Raw genomic sequence first — 26148 nt, forward strand, 5'->3', positions numbered from 1 at the left:
TTTATACTTCATCTAGTATGCATTTATAAGAAAGACCAAACAACACAGTAAATGAACAGAGGGGCACGGGTAGCTTAACTGTCTTGCACATCTAGTGTCTCGCAAGCTGAGTTCGTGCTGTGATTAAGTAATTTTATAGTCAACGTTATGTTGAGCAGATTGACAAGGCCACACGTAGGATTCCTATAGCCTCTCTTAGATTTCAACAGAAGCAAAGTTTGCGTCCCTGTGAACAGTTTGATACTAATGCAAATGTGGTAGCTGCCAATATTTACATTTTATACGTGATAGTTTTATGTCATATAATATTTTGGGTCATACTTTTTTTTGTGCTTTGTTAACAGTTTGGACTGTTCTTTGATTTGTAGAATGTACAGCACCAGCTTTAGGTGTGTTGATTTGGTATTCAGACTTTAAGTTACTCACAAAATGTATTTAGTTTTAGGCATTTAGTACTGTACTCTCTGGTAAATGTTCCCGAATGGATGTACATTAGTACACTTGCAAATGTTGAGACTACAAGATAAATAATCTCAAGGATTTTACCATTTCAATCCAGTATGCTGAGATCGCTAAAAAAAAAAAAAAAAAAAAAAAAATGGTGAAAAAGTGGATCAGAATCTGGGGATCCATTGTGGTCCAGACTGTGTCCATCTGTGTGTTTAGTTAGTGCTCCAGCTGACAGCTAGGTTTATTTAGTTTGTTTTGTTTTATTAGCGGTTGTTTCCCCACCTCACTGTTAGAAAAATAATACCAATACCGGTTTAGAAGTGTAAATCAAGAATGCAGCCTGATCATTTACACTGCCCTCGGCTACCCCATAACCCCTGTCCCTCTACATGCATATCACACAGTAACAGTGCTGTACTCAGTATGTATTCAATGAATGTGTATTCACTTGATTAAAACGCATTTTCACTAACAGAGAATGCAAAAACATACCTGCACAATGCAGTGGCGCAGTGACTGATTACAAACTTGTTCAGTGCTCCCTGCATCATTGCGTGAGCTACGCTGCATACATGCCTTACCATGCGAGATGTGATAAAATTCAAAAATAGCTATTGGCTGTACACGTCATTGCATACAGTACCATATTACATGCAGTCAGTTTGATCCGAAATGATTCTTCTAAGCGGATTGCTTGATTTTTACAAGTATTTTAGCATGGTTAGTATAGGAATGATTTTGCCCCAGTAGTTTTGATCACTATATGCGGTTGATTGTTATATCAGTGATTCGTATAAATGGAGTGCACTGTATAACTAGCATATGTATTGGAAGTATCAGGAGAATTGCACTGTACATCCACCTTGCACGTACTAAATGTTGGTTTATTATCTGTTTACTTTTCATCAATGTTTTCAAGAATTTGTTTATAACTACTGCGAATCCTTTTTAAAATGTGTTTTTTTTTTATGTTCCTTGACTACAAATTAAAAGTTAAAAAGTGGTCATGTAGAGTAAACACAACTTTTGGTAACGCTAGTTGATTGAGAAAGTCCTGTGTGAGATTAAACGTGCATAAAATGTCAGGAAAAGTTATTTGAACCTCTGAACTGAAATGTTCAATGCTGGCTCATAATTTGCTAATTCTTTGCGCCTTTTGTCTTTCAGTCCAATCTGTTTTGAGATGATCGAGGAAGCTCATATGACAAAATGTGGACATAGTTTCTGGTAAGTGACCCTGAACACTAGTAGGCTGCAACCTAGTTGGTTTTATTACAAGGCTTACTATTTTAAAACATCTTAAGATTTTACTTGAACCAGCTCTTTCACCCCAGGATTCTGCATAGACAATGCCTTCCAGTTATCGTATTTTGATGGGGCGTTCCTTAGGAACCAATGGAACCACATTTCTGTACTTATGCACCTCAACCATTCTGTTTTAAATAAGTCTGAGCTGGGTCATTTAGAATTTTCTTGACATCAGAGAAACTTTAAGAAACATGGTCAAGTTTCACAAATGTATATGGTTTTGTGTTCCGTTTTTGCATTTCATCATCCTCTGTTACTTTACAATTACACAACTTACTGGGCAAAAAATACATACATGTTTTGGGGCTTGGGTCTCCCCCAGCACAATTTATAACAAAATTCAACTGGTCATTTTCATCTAGAAATCGCTAAACGTCTCATCAGGCTTTTAGCTTTGGAACAGAATAAGCCTAAACTATAGATCAGCAAAATCATAAAGTTGATAGGGTTTATTCTGTGTAGCAGTGCGTATTGCTAATGTACAGTGAATACTAACATTGATCAATTTTGATGTGTGTTAAGTCAGTATTTGGTTTGCCTTTTGTCAGTTATTTATTTATTTTTTCCTGTTTGTTTTTAGTTACAAGTGTATTCGACAGAGTCTGGAAGACAGCAACAGATGTCCAAAGTGTAACTGTATTATTGACAATGTGGACCAGCTATACCCTAACTTTCTAGGTAAACTCTCGTTCTAGTTTAATTTGGCTCAAGTCATTTTAAATCATGCATTTAAAAATAAATCAATTCACTGGTCAAAATAAGGTACTATTAAATTATTGTATTGTCAATAGTACCATGATGCATTGTTAGTATATGGTAAATAAACCAGTTCACAGGGCAGAACGTACACAATTAATTGTTTTATTTTTTTTTAAGCTATTCAACTAATTAGTTGCTTTGGTTGAATAGCAAAAATAAGTCTATTATGGGTAAGAAAATAAACAGGAGTTATTGTTTACATTTACATATAAGAAGTGCTGTCAGACTGATGTGAAAGTGAAGCCTGTTACAGCTGTTTCTTTACATGTCTGCCATGCAGGTTTTTAATGCTTCGCTCCATGTCTGATGGCAAAATAAGATTAATCAGCACGACACGACAATCTTGAAGTAGAAATACACAGATAACACAAATGACAGGCTTGTTGTTGATTTATGCACTTCTGTCTGTGTTTTGGGGAGGAGAAATGTCTTCACTCAAGGTCTGATTCAAGGGCTATGCCCACGCACACTGGGCCAAAGGCAGTTTGGGTCAGGGTGGCTGAAATGATAAGAATCTGATCGACTCGGAGCCAGTTCAGGTCCAAGTTATAAGTGTTAGCACAGTATAAATATGTTCTCAGAAGTGTTTTCGCAAAGCACTAGGTGGCGATGTTTTTCTTTAAGAAAATTGCAATTGTAGAAAATAAACTAAGTAATATCTGACTGTTATTTAGGCTTGGATGTTTATTTTATGGCTGGTAATGTTTAATTCTAGTTGCACTAATGCTTACGATCCAGTGCTGATGTTCAGGCTTGTTTCTGTGTTTTGTAGTGAATGAACTAATCCTCAAACAAAAGCAGAGGTTGGATGAGAAACGACTGAAACTGGACCATCCGGTAAGAGTATAAACAATGTATTTTTTTTCATTTTAAAGCTGAACCCTGTTTATCTATCCATCCTGAGGTAAACTGGAACCTCTTTATTCAAACTGTTCATTTGCTGTGAGGAGTTTGAATCAAAGGAATTCCAATGTACTTCCACCTATATTTTGGGCCTATAACTGATTTTATAATAATGCTAATTAATAGGATAACAGGTATTAACCTGTTTGCATAAATAAAAATGACTTGGTACTGCAGGAGGTATGTTCTTGGGTGGAAAAAAGCTTTTGCAGTAACTACTCCCCCCCCCCTTTTCCTAAATAGTAAGCCATCCAATGTAGAGCCGTTATTAAGCCAGTTTAGAGCAGGTGCTAAATATTCTACCTTCCAGACCAACACTTGTGTTGTGTGTTTTTTTTTTTTTTTAAATCAAAATAGAAAATAATGTTAAAACATTCACCTCATTCTGAAATTAAATAGTAATCAAGAGATGCTGCCAAAATAACTGGACAACAAAAGCTAGCTGCTAATGAGAATTTATGATTGCACTGCCAGCAGTGCTTGACTAAAAATGTTGGGTCCCTGCCATTTATCCCGGGTTCACATTGTCTTTATGAATGGGAATATTTTCGTTTCCCTGCTCCACTGAATGTGGAACCTAGCTTAAAAGGCCCTTCGTACTCCAAACTTAGTTGATCTTATTTAAATAAATGGGGAATTACTTAAGCAGGTCACAGTGTCATTTCTGGGAACCAGTTCTCTGATTTCTGATAGATATACTTTCCAGGACAAAAAGACTTAATTGATATTACATTCATATAAATATTTTATATTTTAAAATCTAATAGTTTGTGTTCCAGGTTGGAAATCTATCAACTTTTTCTAAATTATTTGAATGTTCAGTGGTTCCTGATGGTAGATAAGATTGACAACAAGGTTTGAAAGACGTTGCTGATTTGTCCCTCACCTTTCCTGAAATGCTGGACTTTTACCAAAGATCAGCCCTTGATGGGTGTAGTTTCAACCAATGCTATTCCTCTGTTTAATAAAAAACTAAACAAAAAAAAAAACCCACAACTTTTTTTAAACTATTCATCTGTTCCCCTGCATACCCGTTCTCATTGTAATTAATGACAGCAGCAATACAATTCCCATAAAATATTTTTTCTTTTTGATCTTTTCCAGAATGGGCACCGGTGGCAAGTTTTCCAAGATGTGCTTGGTACAGATCAAGAGAACTTGGACCTGGCCAATGTTAACTTCATGCTGGAGCTTCTAGTACAGAAAAAAAAACAGCTTGAGGCGGTACGTGACACAGGCCTCTTGACTGTTTGCTTATGTTTGTGGCTAATTTGTAATTGAGTTATCCTGTGTTTGTTCTTAAGGAATCACAAGCAGCCCAGCTCCAGATTTTAATGGAATTCCTAAAAGAAGCCAGAAGAAATAAGAGAGAGGTGTGAAATTAGTTTTATCATCCTTTTCATCCTATGGTAGAAATATTAACTACACCATTAAACCAGTAAAACTAAATCTCATTAGCTAATCAAATTTGGGCTGCTGTAAGGGCCATCTTAAACCTAGGTATTCCGGAACACAAAGTTCAAAGATTCATCTATTTGTATCCTGTTTTGTATAAAGCTAGCTCCATCAGGAAATAATCACTTTTTTGTGTATTGTCATTTTTAGTCATATACTCACTCCTATCACATCTCTTACTCTGACTGTTAAACAAATATTTGAGTGAAAAAATTGCATGTGCCTTGCCAACAACGGTGCAGAACAAATTAATTAATTAATACAAACATATTGGATAGTTTTTGTGGAAGTATGATACTTTTCATGATAAATTTATATTGTTTAAATATAAATGTATCAGCAAGGTATCGCTTGGACCTGCTCAAAAATTAGTAAACAAGCTAACACATGATTAGCCCCTGAGCAACATGATTCACTAAAGTGGCATAATTGTCACTAAAACTCCTCCAACTTGCAGCAGGATGGCTATACTGCCAGCAGTAATTGAGGAACAAAGGCACTAATGAAAACAGTATTGTCAAAACAACACTTACACACTTTGTTTTTTAAGGGCAGTTTCACACGTAGTTCGTTTCACCCTTTAACGTGGATTGAAATTTGGTTCGGTTCCCTTGCAGTGATATATGAAACCTCTGAGAACCATGTAATCTCACCAGGATATGCATCAAACCAAGTGAACCGAGATCACTTGAAATTGAGATCTCTGTTTGCTTGGAAAGACACTCAGTACGTTTGCCACTTCGCTCCGTTTTAACTTTTTGCAATATGAAACAAAATGTGTTCCAGTTTACTTGGAAACGAACCTCTCCAAACATCGAAAGCAATTCGTGGAAGTGACCATACTTCAGCAAGCACGCACCAGACAAGAACGTCATAGTGTCACATTAACACAACAGCACATCACAAAAAAATACAATAGGGCTGATTTACTAACTGGCGCAACCTGGGGCTATTCAATGAAATGACGGTAATAGTGTTTGAGATTGAATTACTGTTGTATCAAGCGTGTTCTTTAAGCATAATAGCAAAACTGTCACAAACAAAGAAAAGTATGAAATGACAATTAAATAATTATTTAGCACATGTATTACGTCTGGCTTTATTATAATTGTGCCTTATACGCTCACAGGAAAGCATTGTGCTGAGACAAAGCAGTGATTACTGTATAGATGAGACATTAATCACTGTTGCAAACTCCTCCTGAGTTTGGTAAACTTGTTGCATCTGTAGCTCACCACACTGCCATGCATACATTATTATATTATTATTATTATTATTATTATTATTATTATTATTATTATTATTATTATTATTATTATTATTATTCTCAATAATAGCTAAATTCTAGAGAGAACTTCCGCTCTAGTAATCCGCAAGAGAGCCGGTTGCATTTGGAAAAGTGCAATGTGAAACCAGTAGAACTCTAGTCTGGAAGAACCAAACAGACACATTTGAATGCACTTTAAAATAAACTCAAGTTCACTTTAATTTTTCTGGTGTGAAACTAATCGAAGCAAACTTGAATTTTCTTTGCAAGTGAAGCACAATTCCAATCACTTGCAAGTGAGCTAGGTGTGAAAGTGCCCTAAATGTCAGATCTGTCCATCTTCAGAACAAAATGAAAATATTTATAGACCCGTCTGTCTCTGGTAGCTCACATTTTACTTTACTGGTTCAGAATAATATAGATTTTTGCAGTGTTTTCTTTCAAGGTGTAAATGGGGGTTGCTCTTGAATAATTTAGGTTTTGGGTGCCAATAAGAAAAAAGGCAAATACTGTAGTGTGAAATAACCAAGTAATTGATGTGAAATTGTGAATCTGTTTGTCTTCTATTTGGGGTCTTTCTATAGCAACTGGAGCAACTACAAAAGGAGCTGAACTTTTTGGAGGAAGATATCAAGCGTGTTGAGGTGAGATACAATAAAACAGATTTATCTGGTCATCTGTTCGTCTGCAATGTTGATATGTAGGAGAGTGCCTTCGTTTATATTTTTTTTGTTTCTCTTTTGTTCGGAAATCTGCAATAACATTGTTTTTTTTATGAATATATTTAATGTTGCAGCCATGAAATAGATTTCCTCAAACACCTAAATACAGAATTTTACATAAACAAAGTAACAGCAAACAGCTTAGTTTAGTTATGTATTATCCAAAATGACTGTAATGGTTTACTGGTGCAAAACATGTATATGTATGTGTGTGTGTGTGTGTGTGTGTGTGTGTGTGTGTGTGTGTATATGTTCAGTGCCTATAGAAAGTCTACACCCCCTTTCAAAATTTTCAACTTTTGTTGCCTTAGTCTGGAATTTAAAATGCATTAAAATAGTTTTTTTTTTTTTTTTTTTTTCTCTACACATCCTACCCCACAACTTCCAAGTGAAAAAAATATTCTAGAAATTTGTAAAAAATTTTAGAAAATATAAACTGAAATAGCTTGGTTGGATAAGTGTCCACCTCCCTTGTAATAGCAATCCAAAATGAGCTCAGGGGTAACCAATCGCCTTCAAAATCACACACCAAGTTAAGTGGCCTCCATCTGTGTTAAATTGTAGTGATTCACATGATTTCAGGATAGCAGCAGTTCCTGTAGGTTCCCTCTGCTGGGTAGTTCAAAGTAAAGACTCAACCATGAGCACCAAGGTGCTTTCAAAAGAACTCTGGGACAAAGTTGTTGAAAGGCACAGATCAGGGGATGGGTATAAAAAAATGTCATAGGCCTTGAATATACCTTGGAGCATGGTCAAGACGATTATTAGGAAGTGAAAGGTGTATGACACCATCAAGGCCCTGTCTAGATCCGGCCATCTCTCCAAACTGGATGACCGAGCAAAATGGAGATTGATCAGAGAGGCTACCAACTTTGCAAGAGCTGCAGGCTTTTATGGCCAAGACTGGTCAAAGTGTGCATGTGACAACAATATCCCAAGCACTCCACAAATCTTGCCTGTGGTAGGGTGGCAAGAAGGAAACCATTACTCAAGAAAGCCCACCTTGAATCTGGTTTTGAAGTATGCAAAAAAGCACTCGGGAGATTCTGTAGTCATGTGGCAAAAAGTTTTATGGTCTGACGAATCTAAAATGGAACTTTTTGGCCTTAATGCAAAGCGTTATGTTTGGCGCAAACCTAACACAGCGCATCAACCAAAGAACACCATCCCTACTGTGAAGCATGGTGGTGGCAGCATCATGTTATGGGGATGTTTCTCATCGGCAGGGACTGGGGCAGTTGTCAGGATAGAAGGGAAAATGAATGGAGCAAAGTAGAGGGAAGTCCTTGAGGAAAGCCTGCTGCCCTCTGCAAGAAAGCTGAAACTGGGACGGAAGTTCACCTTTCAGCATGACAACGATCCAAAGAACACAGCCAAAGCTACACTGGAGTGGCTATGGAACAAAAAGGTAAATGTCCTTGAGTGGCCCAGTCAGAGCCCCGACCTAAATCCAATCGAAAATGTGTGGCATGACTTGAAGATTGCTGTCCATCAAAGCTCTCCAAGGAACTTGACAGAGGTTGAACAGTTTTGGTCAAATATTGCCAATTCTAGGCGTGAAAAGTTGGTAGAGACCTATTCCAACAGACTCGCAGCTGTAATTGCTGCCAAAGGTGCTTCCACCTAGTATTAACTCAGGGGGTTGGAGACTTTTAATATATAATTTTTTTCTCAATAAAAACTCGCCCCCCCCCCCCCCCCCCCCCCCTTTAACAGTGTGGAGTATGGTGTGTAGATAAGTGAGGGGAAATAATCATCATTTAAATGCATGAAACTCTGAGGTACTGACACAACAAAATGTGAAAAAAGTTCAAGGGGGGTACAGACTTTCTGTAGGCACTGTATGTATGTCTTTCAACCTGACTTTACTTGCATAGTTTTCTTTAATGGTAAAGTATTACCCAGTAAGAATTGTATAGTGATTTCAATGAAGCAAAATAAAGGCTATGTTTGTTTATTTTATTTCCCCATTTTCTTCATTTCATACACTGTTAGTAGCCCCTGCTGGGTGATTAAAAATAAAATTGTACACAGGTTGAAAGTGACACATTGTCAAATACAGTATTCATAAATTATGTTTGTATAAACAAATATTGTGTAATGTGCAGGTAAGTAACAATAGTGATTACATTTAAAGATTTTACTTTGTCTGTTCTAGGAAATGAGTGGGTTGTACTCCCCTGGTAGTGATTTGGACCATAATTTGGATAGTACTGTTCCACAGTTTGAAGCCCCTTCTCCCTCATACAGGTATTGAGAATCTCCTCTTAATAGTCAGAATCTGGTTTTGCATTTATAAATAAAAACCCTTTACTTTGTATATTAACAGATTTTATCTGTGGGATGTAACAAAAAAAATGTGGACATTTGTCCAATATGTATGTTCGTCAGTATAATCCACATTTGAACTTTAGGTTTATCATTCATAATGTGCAATATACAAACGACTTGCCTACAAGTTATGTAAAAGTAAGCTTTTAACAGAACAGGATGCCGTAAAAGACATTAATTATTCAAAAATTCACAAAAGGAAATGAACTTGCAGCACCATTGGCTATCCCTTTTCTCCTGAAAGATGTTAAAAATGTTTATTTTTGTAAACATTTTTTAAAAGTACATGTAATTATATCTGAATGTTGTGAATACATTAGTACACTTTCTTTTTCAGATTTAGTAATACAAATGTATTTAGTTTTCTGATATGTAGGCAATTTGTACCTCTCTTCATACTAGTTGTGTGCTTTGTGTCAGTTTTGATGATATTTAATGATCTTGTTCTTTATTTCAGCAGTATCATAGACTCCACAGAGTACAGCCAGCCACCAGGGTTCAGTGGAAGCTCACAGGTAACTATTGCTGAGCTGCACTATGGTTTATATAAAAATAGATGACCACTTTGGGAAGTTAAGCTACAGAAAGCACATGGGTCTTGGCATTTATCCATTTTAGATGATAAAACACTGTAGACTTAATCTTGCTCTGAAATTGTAAGATTCTCTATTTCTAAATTACAAATTTTACATGGGACGATTTCAAATGAATTGAGGAAATGGCAGGTTATGTTGTAAAATTTGGTATGCAGCTTTTATTCTATGTTTTGTTTGTTGATTTTTTTTTCCCAATGTGTGTCCCCTTTTTGGAACACCATGCCATATTTTGAAAACTGTTAGCGATACATACTTCATATATGCAGTACTTAACAACCAGGGTGTGTGTGTGTCATTATCTATTGTTACAGTGACTGAATTTCTGGTTGGTTTTGGTTTACTTCACAAGAATCTTCCTATGAGAAACAACGTTGGGAAAATGTTTAATTAGAAAAGGATTTGCTGAGTGGATATTTACCATAAACATGTTTTACCCTTGCAGGGAAAGAGGCAGACTTGGTACAACAGTACACTTGCATCTCGACGGAAAAGACTCACAGCACACTTTGAGGATTTAGAACAGTGTTACTTTTCTAACCGGATGTCTCGGATAACTGGTAAGAAAGCAGGAGCTTCTTAATCAGTTTTCTCTGTAAAAATGCCGAAATACAGAATTGTAATTGTAAATAATATTCCATTTTTATTTTCCTTTTTAATTCATATCAGTGTGATCCCTGTAGAAAAGTTTAACTGTTTCATGAGATACACAATTGATATAGCAGAAGAAAGAAAAGTATGGTAACTAAATTGTCCAATGTGTTTTTCGTCCCAAGCAGAGATCTTTCAACATTTGTTACATGTACAAAATACATGTAGTTGTATGTGTGTATATATAGCTGAAAAGCGACTTTTCAAGTCATTCTATATATATATAAGATAATATATATGACACGTTTTCAGGTTTCAGTCGCTAATATATATATTTTTTTATTCACATTCAAGAGAAATCGAATTTATTGTAAATTTTAAATGGAATACTGGATCATGCTTGTGAATTATGGAAATTGAGGCATTGGATAACAACCTGTTTTTATAAGCATATTTTATTTTATAATATTTATTGTATTGTTAGTCCTTGAGAGAATTAATTTAGATAATAATGAAAGCACATGCTTATCCCACTTGTGACCTTACCTGGATTCCCAACCAGGCCTCTGAAGGTGAAAGACTTGTGTATTAACAGCCCGCGCAACCAGTCCTGTAGAAAAAGGGTGCTTTTTCACACTGTCACGTCCTGTATCATGTACACTACAAATAACCTTTTACCCTTTCCATTCTTCGAGATGAAAGCAGGACTGCCAACCAGTTGGATGATTTTATGGAGTGTCTTTCTAAATTCACACGCTACAATTCAGTCAGACCTCTAGCCACACTATCCTATGCCAGTGATCTCTACAATGGTTCCAGTATTGTCTCCAGGTAAAAAAAAACAAACAAAAAAAACAAACAAAGCACTGTTTTAATATCTATTATACAGAGTCTAAAGATTCACCATTAATTGCTATCCAAAAGACCTATTAAATGTTATTTTATGAAGTAATCCATTTTCCATAAAACATTGTTTTCTTAAATTAATTTGAAGAAGATTTGGACCACCACAATGTCCTTGTTTTATTTATTTGAATTGGAAGGTGGCAGAGTTTCCTTCTCTTACAGCATTGTGACTTATTAGCTAGCTGTTAAAGGTTCACCTGACTCAAGCTGATTCTGTTAATTGGTCAAGGTTTACACCTACAGTATAGACTGCTTTATTCTATTAGTGGCACCAACACTGTATGTTACTATAGTATGCCATTGAATACACCTTCTTGCCTACTAATAAACAATGCCAAAAGGGCAGTGTTTTTTAAATGGGTAAAATTGAAAGAATCACGAGACTCTTGTGCAGGGCAAGACTTAAGAAGACAACGACCCACAATACCTTTCGACAGTACAATTTAAGAACTCGCCAGCCGTGTGTGTAATGCCATGCTCAAGTTCGGTAGTTTTCAACCTTTTTTTTTCTTTTTTTTTTTTTAAACTATACCCCTCATGTCTGAAGGTTTCAGCTCAAATACCTCTTTGCAATTTTTGCTGTACGTAGTGGTACCACAGTTGCAATAAAAGACAGGACAATCTGATTAACAAATAATGTTCCTCCTGATTTATTTAATATCTAATCTGTCACAACAGTTTGGGACTGACAAACTGCTGGTTTAGGACAGAATACCAAACGGTCATTCTTAAAACTTTTTGGATGCACAGAATCAAAAGGCAGTATTTGTGAAGCTCTTCGGAAACGCATGTATTCACTCTCTATTCAGCAAGGTTATTAGAAGTAATCCAGGATAGCCTGACTGCACTGTATCTTAGCATAATTGTGGGGCATTTAAAATGTTTACAACATAAAAAACATTAACCTTGTGAAACAAAACGCAATCCAGCAAAAAATAAATATTAACGATTTATTTAAGTTCAAGATGCCTGGCATAGTGTTTGTTATAGACATTTCTTTGTCATTTGAACTTCATAGCAATAAATTATTCAATTTTTTGAATACCAATAAAAAAAGCGTGACTGAATTATAAAATGTATTCGCAAACTATGCTTGTCATATCATTTCTTTTGAATGTTGGAATCTAATAGTACCAGAATCTAGAATTGCGGTTGTATATCAAAGTGAGAAACCCATTTGAATTCTCATTTATATTTGAAGGCATATAAAATGCCAATTTATTTTTTTTACAGTTATTTTTTAAAAACCTTGGATGATGGAGTGAGAGTATAAAATTTACACTGTACATTTCTGAACTTTTATAGTGTAAGACTAATATCTCCACATAGAGGTCAATCTTGCTATATACACAGTACATAATCTGTATTATGTTGACTGCACTTCAGTTTTGAAATACCAGCAGTTTATTTATTTATTTATTTAATCTCTTAGAAATTCTTGCGTTCTATCTGATCAGTGGAAAACAGTTCCTGTTAACTCTGGATTATGTAAATCTAGTTGTTTAAATGAAAGACACAACAAGTTACAAATCGCCAGTATCAGCAGAAAAAATCCTCAGCGGTTGGGATTGATTGCCTTGCATAATGTCATGTTTGGTGTGTGTTCAACAATTCAAGTAAAATTCCAGTGGACGTGCTGAATCGAATTACCTTAAAAAAAAAAAAAAAAAAAAAAAAAAAAAATTGTAATTTCAGTCTTTGACATCAAAACAGTTACTTTTCTTTTGTTTCAGTATTGAATTTGACCGCGACTGTGATTATTTCGCCATTGCCGGCGTTACAAAGAAAATTAAAGTATTTGAGTATGGAACCGTGATCCAGGATGCAGTGGACATTCATTATCCTGTCAATGAGATGACCTGTAACTCCAAAATCAGGTAATTCTTTTTTCAGCAATAAATATTTTATAACAAGCTATTTTTATTATAACAGATTGATCATACTACTTTTTTTTTTTTTTTTTTTTGCTGATGTTAAACGAGCAACTGAAATAACGGTATGGTTGTGGCTAAGCTCCAGAGTTGGTACATAGAATAACACGGTTTGATGATCAAGTTCATGTATCCAGAGTGTGCTAAAACACATTAGTTATTACTAAGCAATAACAAACCTGATCAATATAGTAATTTGCCATGGTTCAGGGCCTATAACATTAGTTTGGAAGGGTTCAGCTGTACTAAAACAAATAACAATTATATGAAGTATAAATGTAAATAGATTGACAGCCCACTATACAGTGATGTTTCTTTAGTCCTCAAGTATAATAACCAAGTAGTCGTTGCCAATTCTTTTATGTTCATAAACACTAAAATAAATTCTGCATATCATGATAGTTTGCTCGTTTGGATAGGGAAGTATCTCTTCCAGTGTGTGGAGTTTACAAATATGGAGATATATAAGGTTGGAAAAAGGATATTGAAGAAAGAGGTACAGTAAAGGAAAATTAGTATTCAGCTACAATATTACAGCATCTGTCCAATGGCTGTAATTTCAGGCTGGACTGGGCTCACAAACTGCAAGCTGAGTCCATCGTGGTAAAAACTAATAGTGTTAAATACTTCAACACACCAGGGACACCTGGAAGTGCTTTTTGGCCAGCAGCAGGGCCCACCTCCTCCTTTGAATCTTGGTTAGGGTATTCTGTAGTACATGTTGCTGAGTATCAGAATCTGGAAATTGAACATTAAGAGCCTATTCACACTGGACACGATGCGAAAAGTGAATGTGCCCAGTGACACCGGTCCATGACAAAAAATAAAACATGTAGTTTTGATACAAACCATTCACACTGCCTATGATGCGATGGGGCGACACTGAATCGATGTGAATAAAATAGGATTTATGTCTATTTTTGCGATTTTTGTCGCGTGACAGCTAGGGTACTGGTGAGAGAGGTGGTGTTGCAGCTGAAATATAATTATCATAGGATAAATAGCATTATGTCCAGTGTGAATACGCGTTTAAGGTATATCAAAGTAAGCATCACATGCAGTATAGCACACATCTATGTTATCAGATATGACCTGTCAGATAGGTCCTGTCTACAGCATGTTGATTTACATTCAAGATGTTTAAGAGCTTTTAATGGCATCAGTTGATGTTCCTCAGTTTGACAACCTGTTTCAGCTCGGACCCTATAGCTTGTTTTCAAATACGAAATCTCAGGGCAGGACTTGCGACAGTCCTTGCAATATTTAAATTGCTACTATGTGTTTATTTCATTTGGTGTTCATGGGGCTTCAGGAGTGTTTTTGGCTGAGGACTGACTTGCAAGTTAATAACTAAAGGGTCCAACTAACACTTTCTTTTAGGGGTGTAACAGTAGGTATCACAATACATTTGATAGTCCTGATGAGCTGCTTGTATGTTTTGTTTTTTTTCTTCTCTATTTCCTCAGCTGTATCAGCTGGAGTAGCTACCACAAGAACCTGTTAGCCAGCAGTGACTACGAAGGCACAGTTATCCTGTGGGATGGCTTCACTGGACAGAGATCAAAGGTCTACCAGGTAAGGGACGGGTGTATTTTAATCTGGTAAGGTAACCTTTACATCCTAAATTAACAATGTTGCACACTACTGTCAGTCCATTTTAAAAGCACTGTTAGTAGTGCATACATTTTGGTGTCATAAATGCAGACGTCTATGCATTTTACTTCACAGGAGCATGAGAAAAGATGCTGGAGTGTCGACTTTAATCTAATGGATCCTAAGCTCTTGGCTTCAGGCTCTGATGATGCAAAAGGTATGGAAGAGAGAGGGTCAGGTCTGAAAAATCAGGTCGTGCTCTAAAACTAAACATGCATTCATTTGCACAGAATAAATCAGACAACAATCCAGAGAGTATTTATAGGGAAGGAAAGCTTTTCCAGGTAGTTTTAAAGTGTAGGTATATTTAATTGGTTTGACTGGGATTTTATTTTTCTAAAGACATGACATGTGCCTGCAATCCCAATTAAAGTGTGTCTAATCTTTAGGTTTATGCCATTCTTGGAACGACAGATCAAAACACTTTTCCTGCCTTGTTCTTTGGTTTTAAATGTTTAACTTCAATTTCTTTTTTTATTTTTATTTTTCAGTGAAATTATGGTCTACAAACCTGGACAACTCAGTAGCTAGCATTGAGGCAAAAGCAAATGTGTGCTGTGTGAAATTCAGTCCCACATCACGTTACCACCTTGCTTTTGGCTGTGCAGGTAGGTTTCTAAATTTAAGAAGCCTTCATATTTTTGAATGCCGTCTTAAATCTTTCTTTTTTTAATTGTTTTTTTTTTTCTTGGATATCTAAAAGTGACAAAACAATTCACAAATTTTACAGAAAAGCACTAACAAAGTTTGCCATTTAAATATAATTTGACACATGTTTGAGCACATTTTCTACAGAAATGCCTACTGTGAGAAACAGGTAGTGAACTCACAGTATCTGACATAACTACTGCCTGTCAATATCATCTTTGTTTATGTTTTATCAGCATGCATTGTCTTTAAAGTTGTCATTTTCTTCCCATGTGTGATTTTTACTCGTTGTTTTATGCATTGATTTACATAGCCACCTCCATAATCTCAATAAACAATGTCAGTTTTACCACTCTATTCTGTGTGCTTTTCATTACTATAATTTGATTATTTTACTTGAATGTAATAATTCATCCTTTCACTGTAAATTTAATATTTGTAGACAGCAATACCGCATGATACTGTAAGATAGAGAATACCATTGTTATTGGCTATTAATAATAGTTTATTATAGTTACACTTTTACAAAAAAAGTTTTCTGTTGTCCATTACAATTCACAGTTTATAACCCAAGACACATAAATACCTTATTATATGGTACATCTAATACAAAATACAATCAAGTTATCTGTTTAGGACTCTAAAATAAAATAAACACTTTATTTTTCTTTGTCTGACATACATTGGATATATGAACCACGCAGCTGTGGGTTGGGAATTATTTCTGACCACTTCTATCTGCATTAAATTTAAGGAGCTTAGATTAAAAAATAATAATGTAGCGCATAAATCAAAAATACATTCCTATTTGAGCGGGGGTGGCATTTAGTAACAGTTCAGCTAAAGGGTACCTGAAAACCTTTTTATTTTATTGTGTTGCATGTTCCCATGTGTTGCTACAACTGTTTACGTAAGGTGTGTGTAATTTTTTTTTTCCATTTTGAGCACTTATTTAAACTTTTGAATTGCATTCCCTGCCTCAAGATGGTTTCCCATGTACCTGCATGGACTACATTTCCCGTCATCCTCGTGCTCGCATATGAAACTCAGATGGATTTACCAGTGCGCTTATGTAAACGGTTTTAGTAATATATGAGAACATGAGAATATTATACTGGGCCCGACATTCGAGAGATTATCTCCAGAACCATAATAGATACCTGCATGGAAAGTACCGTTTTAGAGCTTATCGATGATGCAGCTTTTCCGCAGGCTTTGGGCTTTCCAAAGACTCAACACATGCCCTGGATGTGATGTTTCTACAGAAGCTCACCATCCAATACATTTGCTAGTACAGAGCTGTATTGCGCATCAAATTGGTAGGTGTGTTAAAGTGTCTCTTAACTTAAAAACTGTAATGGGTAGAAACACATCCACATAAAAAAACGAAAATATTTGTCCAGGTTCCTAGTGCCATAACTTTGTTATTGTTTGTCTGTTTCATGCCAAATTTGGCACTTGTGTTCAGAAGCAACAAAAGTTTCATTTTGCAGAATAATTTTGTTGTTGATGTCTTTTGTTCGCAGTGCGTAACAAAATAAATGAGAATCATTTGTTATGCGTGTTTGTTTTTTGGGAGCAAAGATTTTATATATATATATATATATATATATATATATATATATATATATATATATATATATATATATATATATATATATATATATATATATAACTGTGTGTTTGTCAGTGAAGAAAGATAGTTTTGTGGCCCTTCATTTGATGTGTGTTGCTTGTAATCCTTACGTAACAGGAGTTAGAAGGGATAACATACAAATAGGCAAAACAAGGCAAAATTAGGCTTGGTTTAAAAGGTTTAATTTTTTTTTTGCTATGGTTATTGAAGATGCCCTAGTGGAACTCGCTGTCTGCTTCACATGAATAGTGCAATTCAAAGTCATCTGTCACTAGCTGTTAGCAGCTAATCAATAAAACTGCTGGCAGTAGACTTTAAATTTGCAAGACTGACTAAATTGCTGCTTACAAATGTGTAGAACATGGTTTAAAAATCTGTTAAATTGTCAAAGCTTCAGCTGCTAAAGCAATAAATATTTTATAACAAGCTATTTTTATTATAACAGATTGATCATACTACTTTTTTTTTTTTTTTTTTTGCTGATGTTAAACGAGCAACTGAAATAACGGTATGGTTGTGGCTAAGCTCCAGAGTTGGTACATAGAATAACACGGTTTGTTGATCAAGTTCACATATCCAGAGGGTGCTATAACACATTGGTTATTACTAAGCAATACCAACCCTAATCAATATAGTAATTTGCCATGGTTCAGTTTGGGAAGGTTCAGCTGTCCTAAAACAAATAACAATTATATAAAGTATAAATGTAAGTAGATTGACAGCCCACTATACAGTGCTGTTTCTTTAGTCTGAAATGTGTTAACCAAGTAATTGTTGCCAGTGTAATGGGTAGATACGCTGTCCCAAAGACAAAATAACTTATGTTCTACTTTCTGTAGATCACTGTGTTCACTACTATGATCTTCGAAACACGAAACAGCCTATCATGGTATTCAAGGGCCACCGGAAGGCAGTCTCATATGCCAAGTTTGTCAATGGAGAGGAAATTGTATCTGCGTAAGTTTTAAAATGTTATCTGTCTAAAACAAACCACACAGGCAGTAGTTTTAAAGAATTTGCTATTTATACTGTACATTGAGTTGTATGGTTTCCCAATTATCTGTGCCAACAGTAACCCTATCTGTATTTTATACTTGCATATGAATAGTAATTTTACTTAACAATGGGGAACTTGTTAAGTACACAAATTAAATTAACTCGTCTGCTGTGTTGAGTGGAGCTTATTTTTTTCCTAGATCACTTCACAGTGGTGGTGATTTATTTATTTTTCCTTGCAGATCTACAGACAGCCAGTTGAAGCTATGGAACGTAAACAAGCCCCACTGCTTACGTTCATTTAAGGGTCACATCAACGAGAAAAACTTTGTTGGTCTGGCATCCAATGGAGATTATGTTGCATGCGGTATGTTTGTGTTGTCTGTGTCGAAGGATGTTTTTTTTTTTTTTTCCTAAGATTGTTTTAGTTTGAAATATAGTGATTAAACTATATGTACTGTATGTAAATGCAGATAATGAATCGCTGACATTGTTTAGATGACAGCTGTACCCTGTAGCCTTTCCTGGTCGAAAGCCAATTTCGTGATGTTCACAATGAGAAAGTAATGGCAACTGCTCAATATGAATTCTCTTGGATTATTTTATTGGGATTTATTTTCTAACCAGAGCTTTTATATTCTCGCTACTGTGTATTTGTACATATTGTGTATGATTAACACATGCTGTTTAGATGCACTGTTCCTACCATAAAGCATCAGGGAGTGAATTGTCTTGATTCATGTTACTAATCCTACAATCATTTTAAAAACCATACATTTCTAATTGCATGGTCACTTCATGTTCTAGCTACCAGGAGTGCTGTTCAATTACTGTAGTGAAACCTGTTTTTCCTACTTGACATACATGTCTTTAAAAGAAAGACCAAATCCGTGTAACCTTGTCAGAACCAGTGACCTGCCCGATTTAATTAGGCACACAAAATATAATCGTTTCAACAAATATAGATTGCACTGCCGACAAATTTTTGTAATTAACTGTAATATAGATTTCCCTGTGGTATTGTAGGAGTACTGGCATAACATTTTTTTTTTATTTAGAGATGTGTGAACCGGTTCCTTTGGAAATTGGGTACCTTTGAACTGACAAACCGGATACAAATATCAAGGGTCCGGTTCCAGAGAGTACTGTTATGTTTTTAAAAAAACCAAAAAAACTTAATTTCTGTCAGAAATAAATTTAACTATAATGGACAAAAAAAAATTTTCGGGGGGGGGGGGGGGGGGGGGGGACAAAAACATGCACTTAGCTAGACTATGTACTGTATTTGCGTTTAGTTGTCCTTGTTTTGGACTACTGTCTTCTCACGGCTGTGATGAGTTTAGTTATTTGTTGCTCTGTGATTGTTGAGGTCTTTCTAACTTTTTTTATACACTATGATATTACCTAGTGCAAAATGTAAAAAGCCCCCCCAATCCCCACTCACCTTGGCCCTCCTTCTGCTCAAACATGAATATGACTGTTTTTCTAATGTTTGAAAACAATACATTATTGGACTAACAGTCTTAATTCCAATGACAAAAAAAAAAAAAAAAAAAAAAAAAAACAAACATTTAAAGTTGTGACCATCAAATAGGAATCGCAGATGGAGCACTCAGCTCAGTTTGAAAAATGCATTTATTATTATGCAAGTATTATTCCCAGGTTTAACAGGTCATTTTAAAACGCCAAAAAAAGCACAAACTACTGGGAAATGGCTGAAAAAACATGCACTTAGCTAGACTATATACTGTATTTGCGTTTAATTGTCCTTGTTTTGGACTACTGTAAATGGCAAGACAGGGCGTTTGATACAGTTTTGTTGATAAACTTAATGTTATTAACTGTACGTTACAAAAATGTAATTATGTAATCGATTATCCAGTGTTTTTCAATGTATATAATTTTAGATTTATAAGGAAATGTTACAGTTGGACAGTGTTGCTATTGTATGCTCTTTACCCTAATTGCTGTTTCTTCTCCTTAGGAAGTGAAAACAACTCCCTTTACCTGTATTATAAGGGCCTCTCAAAGACACTGTTGACGTTTAAATTTGATACAGTGAAAAGTGTACTGGATAAAGACAAAAAGGAGGATGACACTAATGAGTTTGTCAGTGCTGTGTGCTGGAGGGCGTTGCCTGATGGGGTAAGACCTACTGCTGGATATTCTGCAAGAGAAAGACTGTCTTTAAAAATGGGTGTCAGATAACAAAATAAACATTGGAGTGCTTGAAAATAAAATAAAATAAAAACATAATGTTTTGTTGCCCTAATAAGCAAAATGGCAGCCACAGATCCTAAAGAAACTGATTGGTATAACAGCAGTAATATGATCTATGGTTCCATTTCTGGTTTATACAGTTGTAGGATTTGAATGTGTTTTTAATTCAAATGAGTTCTCCAAAATGGGATTATGCAAATTATCCTTGTGTATGTGTTTCAAATCTTTTAAGTGTTCAGTGAGGCACGTTGTAAACATTGGCTTTCTCATAACTTTGGACTAAATGCAAATTAAATGCAGGAAGATAGTTTGTTTTCTTTGTTGATACAACTATTCAATAATAATAATAAAAAAAATACCTCAAGGTTTTTCTTCACTCCAACAAAGATTTGCATTTCATTGCATGTAGACATTTTGTAAATGGAGCTGCCTGTATGTTTTCACTGCAGTTTGAATGACAGAAGTGAATATATATTTTTTTTGGGGGGGGGGGTTGGAAATTTAAAATGTATCTGTTTCACAAAGCACAGAGACCAGCAAATTATGAATTTATCACCCAGATCCTGGTCATACTAGCTATTAATAACCCCTCTTGATACAATGGGACATATAAAATTGACTCTGTAGTTATAGGATTTGTTTTAATACTTGAAATCCAACAATAGCCTTATTAACGTACATTACCTTTGACAGAATTACCAAGCTTAGGTGTCCATTTGTTACAGAAGTGAATTATTACTCTTGGAAAACAGTGGTGTAGAGGATTAACTTGAGACTTAACCCTTTGAAAGGCATGGACCTTTGTAAACATAATTATAGTCTGCACTATACGCTTCTCATGAATCCGTCGGTCAGCACTGTAACAGATTGATTCTATCAGAAAATACTACAGATAACCATCATCCATTATCCCTGGCAATGTGCAGGAGCTGTTTTGCTTTGGACAAAATATGGAATATGAATATGGAAGGGTTAGGCATTATAGCATTAAATAATTGTTATAACCTAAATTTCATGAATCTTGATATGGTCATTTTTTGCCTCTAGAGATAGTGTTCAATGTATCTCGTACCACCATTTGCATGATATATTTATGAAGTGCTAATGGTTCATTAACTGAAATCTGTAATACATAATTAAGTGAGAATCACACGTTTATAAATTTACAAAAGTGAAATCCCCCAATGTTCAATTTGTTAAATAATATACTACCTCATTTTAACAATTAAAGTTTCATGGTGAGGTCTTGTATCCTTAATAAAGAGAATTCCATATCACAAAACTAACCATGAATTCCTAACAGGATTATTTGCTAATATCTGTATTAAAATAATATATACTGTATATTTATTATATATTGTTTACTTGCATTTTCTTTGCTTAATTATGGTTGCCTGCATAGTTCTCAATAGTATAACCTGTTAGGGGAAATTCCCATATATATACAAAGAACAGCTTATCAAATTGTAATATAAGTTGGTTCAGACATTCTTCATCAAGTTTTTGAATATATGAGGTTATAAGGAGGTGTTTGTATGTCTAAGTTTTGAGTTTCTTTATTGTAAAATGAGTTATAGCTGATTGTACGCTACTGCCTTAGTCCACACCTAAATGTGCTGTTTTTATAAAGTATGCATTCTTTCTTTAAAAAAAGAGCTTCCCCTGTGCTATATTAACCGGTCCATGCTTGTGTATTGCCTAAACCAATACAAGTGCCATGCCAAGCTGCACAAATTTGTGCATATATGCAAATCTAACATAATGATTCTAAAAAATGTGACAAGTGTTGCAATTAGAAAGAAAATAACTCAAGCATACCAACAGTGGCTGGTAGTCTGTGCCACATAATTTAATCTATGATTAGTGGTTAATTGTCTTTCAGCAACAGTAGAAGCAGCAAAGTTCAATGTGCTACCTATTGATGTGTGCAAACATTTAAGGTTATAGAAATGTTACCCTTAAATGTTCTTATTTTTAACAGTTTAAGCATACCGTTCTCTTTCCTATTCCCTAGGTCTGTGCTGTAAATGAGAACCTGTTCTCAGTTTATCCTACATAGTTAAACAATTACATTAAATTTGAATACATTTGCAAAGAGTACCTGTTTAATGCATCTGGTTCTCTGTATTGGATAAAAACATCTTTGTTGTTGGCGATTCCAAAAAAAATGAGATTAATTCCTGTCTTTCTTTTCTGAGCTCACTCAGCCAAGTAACATTTTGAATTGTATTTTAAGCTTTCAAATCACACAGAGTACATATGCCCAGTTCTTGAATCACTTTGTAGGTTTCCAAGACGACAGTGGTGGGTTACTGTACATCCTGTTCACATTTAAACTGAAATGATTCCACCATGATAAATGATCATGTTTCAGTTGTCATAGTGGTTACTAGTGTGCTTAGTGCATGTCACGCTAATCGTCACCAATAACTGTTGATTTTAAAATGTTTTGTTGTATTGCCTTTTTGAACAATGAAAACATGACCAATCCAACGTGTTGCCCTCGTATACCGTTAAAGACTGCCTTCTGCAGCAATGCTGGGGGTTAGGTAGCAATGAGTTACATTAGTGGAATAGACTAGTCCATGCAGTTAACTTTTTATGTTCTGGAGCTTAAAATTAATTTGCTGTTTCCATTATATTTGTCATAAGTTTTTTCTCTGGCTTTAAAATAAACTTGTGTTGTCGTTTTGCTAATCCAAGCAAGTGAAAGTAATACAATTAAGTCTGCCGTCACCAGATAAGTAATTACTTACTTACCTGCACCACACTTTCAAAGGGCCCTATTCTCACTTGGTTAACACGCAACCTGTAAGCATGCCTTTATTGCAATAACGTACTATACTTGCCTTCAGTCTCAATTTTTAATCCTTGCCCAAAACCTAGAAAACAAATTCTGCTTACTAGAATTATATTGATGAACTTGAAGGAAGCGGGTAGTGAGAAGTATTTTTAATTGTTTATATTCAGTAGAGCAGAGATTGCTTCTTACATATAATCCTGTGACAAGGTACTCCTGTCATGTGCGTGGGTCACCACTGATATACAAAAGAGAGAGACGTGGAAGTTGGAGTTGAAACACCAGCTCAGGCGTGCAGGATTTTTGAAGACAAAAGAAAACAAACAAACGAGTCATGTGTAGCTACTAGCGATGGAAATGCACAGAGGACATATACAGCAGACTGTACAAAAGGCAAAATAAAACGCAGTACAAGAACTACAAATAAAAGGTGCCACACAGGGCAAGCGCTAGCCTTGATGAACGAGGCGTCCCGCTCCAGGAACCTGCTACACTACTGTAGTTCGCCTGCAGAGAGGACGCTCTCTTACTGAGCATACACAATTCGCCCTCCTGTGTAGCATGGCTTAGCAGTCGCCCAGAATGATTCCCACCGGATGTTTTTATGCTGACGGACACTCAGTCGAGACCCGCCAACCTGCTGATTGAGGAAGGGCACAGCCAATCACTCGCTGCCCTTCCTCTCAACCAAACCTAGCAGGCAGCAAGTCTCACTTGAGCGACCGTCTGTAAACAATAATTTAATCAAACAAAACAACTCCAAAAGGCACACAAAACAAACCCATTTCCACATATGAATTACATCAACACTAATCCCCCTATGCAGTGCCATCCCATACGAGAGCTTCATCTTCATTTTATTTTGATAACCTTTTTCACAAAAATCCCTTTGGTCAGTCCACTTATATGATATATAAGATATATTTAAATGTAAAGGCTCTTACAAAAGAGAACAGAAAAAAATAGTCTTTGACAAAATTAGTAATGGCTTTCTTGAGAGACACCAGTTCACAATCGGCAAGGTACAGCAGGCATGCTAATTTACTGAGTAACAAAAGGACAATGTGCACAGTGTATTTGAAAAGTATTGTGAGGGAAACCATTTTGATAACAAACAGCTGCCAGTCAGAAGGGGAGTCCAGAATATCACATTTGTAGCTGCTGTTTACTCAACAGTTATTTAACCTCCTAGTGCCTTTGGCAACTGTTTTTATATTTCTGTTCTGAACTTTGATATCAAGCGGTGTTTATTACTGTGAACTTTTTCTGACAACAGGAGTTGGGATTTAATTAAGTAACTTTTTTTTATTTTTTATCTAATTGTCAAGTATTCTGTTTATTTCTCAGGAGTCCAATGTGTTGATCGCAGCCAACAGCCAAGGCACAATCAAGGTGAGGAATTAATTTTCTAAACAAAGCTGTAGGTGGGCAGGATTAATAATAATAATAATAATAATAATAATAATAATAATAATAATAATAATAACAATAATTCTTAAAGGTCTAGCAAGGAAGTAAATGATAGTGTGCCTGTGTCTTCATTAGATTAGACTAATTAAATGTAATGCTCCCAGAACTATTTAGAGCATTAATATGGTATACAAATGACAATTTTTATTGTGATTATATCCCAGCAATGGTATTCATTTCACAATGCATATCAAAAATGCAATTGCTGGAATAATTGGCAGAATACCCATCTTCAGGGTTATAAATCAGTTATACCTATCTCCAATAACAAGAAAAATCTAAACAATTGATTATATAAAGTGTAAGGAGCTTTGGGGTTGATAAGGGTGATTTGCTATTGGTTTCTAAGCACAGCTCCATTGAGGTAAGTAGCATTGTGCTTTCTAATGTTCTGAAACAATGGTAGTTAATAATGTTAAACAACTCTGCCTGTGATTTATTTTTGCATTCCCTGGACATTAATTATCGGTTGACTTTGTGGAGCAAATAACAAATGTAAAATAGACCTAAGCAGTTTGGTTAATAGAAACTGAGGAAAACAAATTTAAGCTGCAAGACGGTTCAGCGCTTGATTTAAACACACATTGTTCAATATGGTTTGCTCACAGACATTGTTAAATATCATTACCGGTGGGCAAAATTGGCAGGGAAATAAATGCCGAGGTTAATGTTACTTTATTTTTAAGATCGGGATGTATATTTCTAAATGTCAAAAGGTAATTTTACATTGCCGTTATTTCTCTATTCTTTTATATAACCCTTTTATATGAAGTTCCTGTGATTTTGCAAACATTTAAGAATACTTCATTACAAAATATCCAAGTTTCTTGGGGTGCTGATATTCATTTACTTTTTAAAACCGGTGGATAATGTTCTACTCCCATAGTTTCTTTATTCCAGCACTAATGCATTTGTAGATGGCATACATTGGTTGATTTGTAGCTTTTGGTCAATGACTTGCTCCATGGCAGATTTCATTGGGTTTAAATCTAGCTATTCTATTCAACAATATGTTTAAAAGAAGTGCTTGAAGGCTATGCATGTCTGCTGTGGCTAGATTCAGTTGTGTTTATATTTTCCCTACTTATATTTATGTTTTGATGATCTGAATTTTTACAATGATCTATAAATTAAACATTACAGTAGTTACTTATTTAGTTATAGATTATTTACTTTTTTCATTCTACACTGCAAGGTGTTGTGTGCTTTTTTTTTTTTTTAATAAGCATTGTGTCATGTTTCAGGTACTGGAGCTTGTATGAAATGAGATCTACCAGAACGTGGCTACCATAAACATCACCCAACAGCACTCAAGAACATTTCCAAAGGACTAGGCAGTTTGTTTCTGAACTTTTTATGTCTCTCAATTTTTATCAGCAAATCACTTGTGTAAAGAAGAAAGATTGTGGCCTGATGTGGACTTTTATGGACTTAAGCATGGGGACAAAAGTTCTGTGCAAATGTTATCAACATTTCTTTTTTGAATAAAGTTTATTAAGTTACACTTTT

At 35.3% G+C, this 26148-nt stretch overlaps 1 protein-coding gene across 2 annotated transcripts in view; it reads left to right on the forward strand.

The window, feature by feature from the left end:
• Positions 1-26148, forward strand: part of LOC121331169 (E3 ubiquitin-protein ligase COP1-like) — a 27203-nt gene extending 1055 nt beyond the window's left edge. Inside the window, exons 2-20 of one of the 2 annotated variants that reach the window (XM_041278390.1) lie at positions 1618-1677; positions 2339-2436; positions 3290-3354; positions 4525-4644; positions 4725-4793; positions 6727-6786; positions 9023-9114; positions 9656-9710; positions 10234-10348; positions 11075-11210; positions 13019-13162; positions 14683-14791; positions 14945-15026; positions 15361-15477; positions 17993-18110; positions 18392-18516; positions 20134-20294; positions 24517-24561; positions 25884-26148. In XM_041278390.1, coding sequence (XP_041134324.1) covers positions 1618-1677; positions 2339-2436; positions 3290-3354; positions 4525-4644; positions 4725-4793; positions 6727-6786; positions 9023-9114; positions 9656-9710; positions 10234-10348; positions 11075-11210; positions 13019-13162; positions 14683-14791; positions 14945-15026; positions 15361-15477; positions 17993-18110; positions 18392-18516; positions 20134-20294; positions 24517-24561; positions 25884-25901 — 1789 coding nt within the window. In that variant the 3' untranslated portion in view covers positions 25902-26148. Of the gene's footprint in view, positions 1-1617; positions 1678-2338; positions 2437-3289; positions 3355-4524; positions 4645-4724; positions 4794-6726; positions 6787-9022; positions 9115-9652; positions 9711-10233; positions 10349-11074; positions 11211-13018; positions 13163-14682; positions 14792-14944; positions 15027-15360; positions 15478-17992; positions 18111-18391; positions 18517-20133; positions 20295-24516; positions 24562-25883 lie in introns of both variants that reach the window. The other variant, XM_041278389.1, reaches the window with a different exon arrangement.

This window comes from Polyodon spathula, chromosome 18, assembly GCF_017654505.1.
Source record: "Polyodon spathula isolate WHYD16114869_AA chromosome 18, ASM1765450v1, whole genome shotgun sequence".
NCBI classification, from domain to species: domain Eukaryota; kingdom Metazoa; phylum Chordata; class Actinopteri; order Acipenseriformes; family Polyodontidae; genus Polyodon; species Polyodon spathula.